The sequence below is a fragment of the Chaetura pelagica genome, unplaced genomic scaffold, assembly GCF_000747805.2.
Source record: "Chaetura pelagica isolate M959 unplaced genomic scaffold, ChaPel_1.0 scaffold1903, whole genome shotgun sequence".
Taxonomy (NCBI): Eukaryota; Metazoa; Chordata; class Aves; order Apodiformes; family Apodidae; genus Chaetura; species Chaetura pelagica.
Window position 1 is genome coordinate 64,064 of NW_009952844.1, and position 7,441 is coordinate 71,504.

At 49.3% G+C, this 7,441-nt stretch overlaps 1 protein-coding gene across 1 annotated transcript in view; it reads right to left on the bottom strand.

Moving 5' to 3' along the window:
- STK11 (serine/threonine kinase 11) overlaps nucleotides 1-6,818 on the bottom strand; it is a 36,517-nt gene extending 29,699 nt beyond the window's left edge. Inside the window, exon 1 of the mRNA XM_009995175.1 lies at nucleotides 6,529-6,818. Within this exon, the coding sequence (XP_009993477.1) occupies nucleotides 6,529-6,818 (290 nt within the window). The remainder of the gene's footprint in view (nucleotides 1-6,528) is intronic.
- Nucleotides 6,819-7,441: the final 623 nt, after the last annotated feature.

A 7,441-nucleotide genomic window follows, 5' to 3' on the forward strand; every position in this document is an offset into this window, starting at 1 on the left:
TTTTAAGGGTCCCTGAGCAGTAGTGTTAATGATGTCACCACTAAAGTTCAGGCCAGGCACTCTGCCTTTGTCACATATGGCTTTTAAACAAATTACCACAGCTGAACAGAAACCTCGGGCAACAAGGCAAAGCTCAGAGTATTTAGTTTAAATGGCAGACAGATTTACAAAGTGATGCAGCCGCTCTAATTATAGTAATGACCAAAAGGCTGAAGTGGATTAAATTAGCACAGGAACTGCAGCCAGCATTAGTGGAGGTCTGAGAAGTTTCTGCATAATGAAGAGAGCCAGGCTGGGTGCTCAGACCAAGTTGGGGAGAGCAGGAGTGAGCACAGACTTGTTGAAATGAGGCTACTTTGCTGTGAAGGCTGAGAAAGCTTCCACCATAGGGAACATTTAACATCCCAATCCCAACAGCTCACTCCCTGTAACACAGCTGGAAAGCACAAACACTAATTCCTGCCTCCTTTAGCAGAATAATAAATATTTCATACTTCTGTAACAATTTTCTTTTCCCTCCAGAAGGAGTTTGTGAGGGGATCTGCAATAAGTGCAGCCCCCTCTGGGGCAGAGGCTGAGCAGCCCATTTCCCCGAGAAAAGATGACTTCTATTTTTAGCTCCTCTTGCCTTCTGGAACACTCGAGGAACAGCCAGAGCACAGTCACCTCCAACCCCATTCTGGTTTGCACCCTTCACTGAGTAAGTGACCATGGGCACTTGCTTCATCAGAACGTGTCTAAACTGATTTTTTAATTTTTTTTCTTTTAATTAACAAGAAAAAAGCCAGTCCAGCCCTTCTTTGAGGTTTGCCCACACTTTAGTGTTCACACTGACAGCACTGGGACAGGGATTTGTGTGTCCACCAGTTGCCTTTCCCACACACCAGCCTAGGGAGCCTGCTCAGATTGTCAGGATGCCTCTTGAGCTGCTGCAGCTTTGCACCCTTCCTTGCTACCTCTAAAATTTAACATGAAATTTCGATCACAATTGTCACTTTTGTGGTAAGACCTCCCCCCAACACTGGGGGAAAGGGAAAACCCCAGCAAGGGGCAAGACTGGGCTCTGTGCAGTGTGGTCATTGCCTCCATTCCCACCCCACCACCATGTGCCTGGAACAGTCTCCATTATGGAATTCTGTTCCTAGTTTTCCAGACTAGGAAGCCCTGAAGTGTGGGACAGGACTGTCAGAGTCTGGGGCCTGTTTCCAAGTATGACCATTCTGGGAGGAAGAAAAGCCCTTCTAACCGGAAGGCTTCCCTGTGGTTCTCTCAGGTACACTAAGCTCACCCTGACAGATGAAGACTCACCCAGCAAGGTGCCTTGTGTGCAAATCACAAGGTGTTGCTGTTGCTCAGAGCTGCATATAGCAAAGCTGCCCACTGGTACCACGTGCTGCATGTTTTGGAAGATGCCAAGGACAGCCTGGAAAGGCAATGTTCTTTCCTGGAGCACATCCTCACTGTAAGACTCTGCACTCCTACAGTTTATTTCAAGCCTCAGTTTCATCAATGCCATCCTTGCTCAACCCAAAACAAGCAATACAGCCAAAAGATTCATGCCTTTCCCTTGACTAACAAGGTTCCTCCACAGGTCTAAGCTTTCAGGATTTTACAGGAGACACATGACAGAGAATCTTCTCCACGTTACCTGCCAGCTCAGATCACCTGTCAGAAAGGAGGGTTTGCAGCAGGTCTCCAGGCTGGAGGCTCTGCCTGGGAGCAGCTCTTCCTCACCCTCTCCTCAGCACACAACTGTGGCTCATCCCAAGCACGTGGCACTGAGGAAGCAGCACAGGAACTGGCACATCTTCACCATGCCAGGGCCCAGTGAAGGGCTGGGAGATGCACAGGGAAGAGCAGCTCCATATGTCAGCTCTGGCACTACCACCAACCCATTAATGTCCTTCCTGCTGGTTGCTACAGAGGAGTCCAGAATTATTCATTTGGTCTTTATGCAACTGAATAACTACATTAGGTATGGATGTGGTAATCCTGTATCACCAAAGCACACTTTAATTACGAGTTAGTATCCCTGACACATCACAAAGCAGCTTAACTTCTGCCGGGTCCTGCTTGTGAAAAGCATTTTACTGTTTATTTCACCCAAAAAGAGCCCTCCACTTGCAAGGATGCAACTTGTCTTCATTATCACACCAGCAGCTGCACCTCACTGCTCTCACTACTGTGAGTGATGCTGCAGACAAGAGACTGAGCAGAGCACATCGTGACTCCCCCCTCCAAGCCCAGCCTCGTGTCTGGCCGTGTCTGAGGGGGCTGGCATCGTGCTGATCTGCACTTTCCAAGTGTCAGCATCTGAATGGTTCTCCAGCCACTACCTAAATATCCTCTCAAGCACTGCAGCATCTCCACAGCCTCTCCCTCCCCAGGGCCACATCACATCCAGACACAGAAATACTCCCTGTCCTCACCACACCTCTGCCTTGATGTGCATGCAGGAGATCCCAAGATCTTCAAAGCTGCAGCTGCAGAGCAGAGAGAATCCTCAGCCTCCAAAGGGCCACCTGAACCCCACAGCTCTCACCTTGCAGGTAGGTCCCTGCTCCAGAGCCACATCAGAACCCAGGGGGATGCTCAGGGAGGTGAAGCTCCCAGTGTCACTTTTCCACTCCACTAGCTCCAGCCCTTTACCCCACCACACTCCCAGCAGGGACGTCTGACATTCCAACCCCAATATGTAACACAGTGCAGCTCTCCTGGGGGTTCCAGTTTCCACCATTTCATCATTGAACCCAAGCAAACATCCAGCCTAGCAAAGCCAGGGCCAGAGCTCCTGTTCTGCAGGGCAGACCTGTGGTCAGGAGGGACAGGACACCCCAGGAGTCAGTTTTGGCCCAGCTTCTCCTGAAGCACACACCTCTGCAGCTTGCAGCAGCTCCTTCTTCAGCAGAACTGCCCACCTTTGCAGGTGCAAGGCTCCCTCTGTGCAGGCCGAAGAAGCAAACTGTCCCAACCCAGGCCTGCTACATATTTTAAACCTCTGAGGAATTCTAATGAGCATGTATTCAAATCTAAGTAATCACCGAGCGTGGTAAGTACAGTACAAGGCACTTGGGATACTCAGAAAGTCCCAAAAACTTAATTAAAATGTGAGGCTATTAGCACACAGTTTAATAAAACTTGTGCTGCTAGAAATAAATAGTCATCCAAATTTTCTTTCATCTTTTTGGCAATCCTATTAAACTAATTTTTTGTATTAACAGGAAGCAGTAATTAGCCACAGTACTGCCTGGCTGGCTAAGCCACCCAGCCTCTCTCTAAAGTGACTGAAGAGAAATGAAGATTCCCTGGACTGATTTAGGAAAATATGTCTTAAGAGTTTAAACCCTCAGCATTCTCCCCAGGATTCACAGATCCTGGAAGGACTCCTTTTTCAGGGGCAGAACTGGAGTATTTTGGGACAGAGAACTGTTCAGTTTTATAGAATAAGTCTCAAACACATTTCAGTCACAACTTCCAGGTCCCACAACTCTGTTCATGCACTGAGGGCAGGGCTGGGCAGCTGGACACAGACACAGCCTCCGTTAGGGGCAAGTGACACAAAAATGTCACCAACACCCAGAGCTCCCCGAGCTGCAACTCCAGCCCCACACATGCCAGGGTCCCCGAGCTTGGTGTGACCTGTACCACCCTCTGTGTCTCCTGATCCCTGTCCCTTCTGTCATTACTCCTTGTCTATTACTTGCTCGTGTAATTAATCACGCAAGGGCCAACGGCTCAGGAACGGTTTTCTAGAGAATTTCTTTGACACACTACCAATCCATCTCCACCACAGCACGAGCTCCCTGCAATAACCCAGTTTATCTGTCCAACAACCAAGCCACACACGCAGCTTCTTCCTGTATGGTAAGAGATGCTGGAGATCACGGGAGCAGGTACAGGCTCTGTAACTGCAGCCAGAACTGCACAGCAAGGTGTTTTGAGACTGAAACAGCAAATAGTCCCTTCCAAGAGATGGGTACTTCCAGACCAACCCTGACTACAGGCCCCAGCTGCTCAGCCCCTCTGCAGGGCTCCTCCATCACCTCAGTGTGAAGAAATAAACCCCCAGAGAGCAGACTAATAGTTAAGACTTCAAGCAGCCATTCTACAGCAGAGAAAACAATTCCCGAGGGCCTCAGAAGCCTCTCACTCCTGACCATTCCAGTTACTATGAAAAGCAAATGCTCCAGAGGGGCTTCTGATGCACATCCCACCAGAGGCATTGCCAGGGAGCAGGAGTGCCAAGTGCTGGGCTAGTTCTGGTGGTAAAAGAGATGTTTTTAATCTCAAAGGACATCAGCTGAAGTTGGGACGTTTGCAAAGATCAGACAAGTGATCACAGCCACCTCTCACACGTCTTGAGCTGCAGACATGACACCCGTGTCTAGAAGGGACACAAGCGGGACAGGAAGCAGATCTCACTGCAGCACAGGAACTACCTATTTACTTACCACTGCACTTGGGAGCAGCTTTCAAGAAAGAAAGTAGAACCTACTGGTGTGATTCAGTCCACACCTTGATTTTCTGCTGTTAATTGCACGTGAGCAGTTTGCTCACACTCAAAGCTGCCCAAATGCAGTTGTAGAAAGTGAAATGCTAATGGAGTCTGGCCAATAAATGTCATTAAACCCAGCGTTACCAGAGCACTTTCCAGCAGTACCTGGAAATACAGCCATGGTTTGCTCCCCCCCTCCACCCTGACCAGTCAAACCACACAGGTTTGATGACACTTCTCCCCACAACAGGTTTATTCAGAGCACAAACAGTTTTTACTGCTTGTCACGGTAGCACCAGGGGGGTTTGGTTGGGTCAGATTTCTGCAGATCCCATAAAATGTGACATTTTGTCTTAGAAAAACTTCCCCACTGAAGAAGGAGAGGAAGGAGACGAACAAGGGGACTAAGAGAAAAGGACAAGGTGACGAAAATAGGAACTTGAACTGAAGTAAACCCTGGTTACAAGACAACATCTAAACTCTGCCTCCGTGTGTCGGAGCAGGTGCGGCTGAGCCAGACAAACACCCAGAGCCACCCCATGCCCAGCCTGCCTGCTTTAATTACCAGCCCTAACGAACCACAGGGCACCCACAGACAGCCTCTGAACAGGAATAAAGCTTCCACAGAGTTCACGTCAGGACGCAGCACCAGTACCATGGTTCTGACACCAGGAAACTCTCCTGGTGTCTGTTAAGTCCTTTTTCACTATAAGGAAGAAAAATTTAAATTTACAAGTTTCACAAAGGAGGAAACAACCTCCTTTTCCAGCAGGAGCTCTTAGTGTAACTGAAGGAGGGGGCAAGGGTGGAAAAAGGCACTCATGCCTTTACCAGAAAAACAAGAAAGAGTTTATTACATATTAACCAACAGTTCACTCTGATTCTGAACTCGAGCCAGCGGAGGAGAGAAAAGGAGGTCTCGGATTCCTGACTGCCCCGGAGCTCAGCCTGGCGCTGAAGGTTAGAGGGCAAACAGCTCCTGAGAGGAACCCTGGTACAGGATGTGAAATACCTCAGAGCTGAGCTGGGAAACTCTAACCAAACTGAGGAACAGCAACAAGACCCGTCCAGGTCACGGCTCTGCAGCTGAAGAGGTGATACGAGAGTTTCCTAAACATCTCCAAGTCTTCCCCCCACTGCCAGATAAACCCGTGGAAAGGGCTTGTTTTGGCTGCAGGAGGATCCCCTGCACGGCAGATAAACAACTATCTGGCCAGGCTGTGAGAGGCAGGCAGCACGGCCCCACGAAAGGGAAAGTCTCCCACACCCAGCCCTATGGATGGAGTGAAACACCAGGCTGCTCCCACTGCTAATTTTAATTAGTTACTCGTGCTAATCAGTGTCTAACTGGCACTTCAAGAGCTTCCATACACTGATCTTGAGTCACTGACATACAAAAGGTTGACAACCCTTGTCCCATTTTACAGCTGCAAAAGCCAACTGAAAAGAGCCTTGAATTACTTCCCAGGTTTGTTAGTCAGGTACGAATCCAAGCAAGAATCCCAAGACTTTCTATGCCCATTGGGTGCAAAACACATTGGACCATCTTCCAGGCACCCAGGCTGTGGGTGGGAGCAGCAGTTGCCATCCCAGAGAGCCCCAGAGCCACCCAGCTCTGGATGGGCACAGGCAGCACAGACTGCATCAACATGAGGCCTCTTCCCACACCCCCAGCTGCACCACCTGGCACCTCACCTGGGCAACAGCTGCACAGCTCACCTCCTCACTGGGAAACCAAGGGAATTTCTTTAAGAAACACCATTTTCTTCTTTAAGCAATGCTATTAAAGGCGTGGTATGTGTTAGGGGTTGGCTGCACAGACGGACCCTCAAGAACCAGCTCCCTTACCCATTCCCAACCTCCACACGACCACTGGCTGCAGCTCAGTGGTAGATTCCTGAACACCTACAGTTTAGGAAGCACTTCCACAGCAACAAGACACATGGTTGGTCAGAATTACACAGAACTTCATCTGGAAATGAATGGCAAAGACTAACCCCCCCAGTTCCCAGCTCCCGGCAACATCCACTCACTTTTTCACGTTGGCCTCCCCGTTGGGAATCCTGCGTAGCTTCTTCTTCTTCAGTATTTTCACAGCTCTCCTACAGAGGGTTTCAGAGTCCAACATCTCCTTGACCTTGCCATAAGACCCTTCTCCAAGCAAGTCTCCCATCAGGTACTTCCCGATGAGCTTGGCCCTCTTGCGCCGTGGCTGGTAAATGACCTCGGTGGAGTCGATGCGGTGGATGAACGTGTCCATCCCCACAGACATCAGCTCCCCCTCTGGGAACATCCCCAGCTCCCGGGGCTCCTGCATATCCATCCTGGATTAAGTTCCTTAACCTGTTTTCCTTAAGCGCTCGGGGGTTTAATCCTGTTTGTTAGTTTCCAACACTCCCTTTTACTCCTTCTTGAAAAATAATATCCAGAAGATTGTACAAACATGAATTTAAAAAGAAAAAAAACAAAACAAAACAAACAAACACAAAGCAAAAAGAAAACAACCCTATGAGCTGCTTCCAGCTCTATTGGATGCTAAAGATCCAGGCCTGGCTCCAGCAACACAGTGTCTTTTAAAAAGAATATATATCTCTGACCAGATCCGCTCAGTTTGGGAACTCACTTTGCTTCTGACCTGGTCCCACTGCTGGGTTCTTTCAAGTCAACTTGGCCTTTCACTTGGCCCAGTTTGATTCTTAAGTGCTAGGTCATCCTCTGGGATTTCAGGCCACCACATAAAAACAAACAACTGCCGAGTCTCTCTCGTGGCTTTCCATTCCTAGCAGCCCATGTCCCCAGCTCCGCGGCGCTGGCAGGGGGGTCTCTGCCCTGCTGTCCTCACTGTCCAGCTACAGGCACAGAGCAGGGGCTTTCTCAGCCGTTTGGAAGCTGGAACCAGGTTTCCTCGCAGGAGTTTTCAGAAACAATTCTAACGTCTTCGCTTCT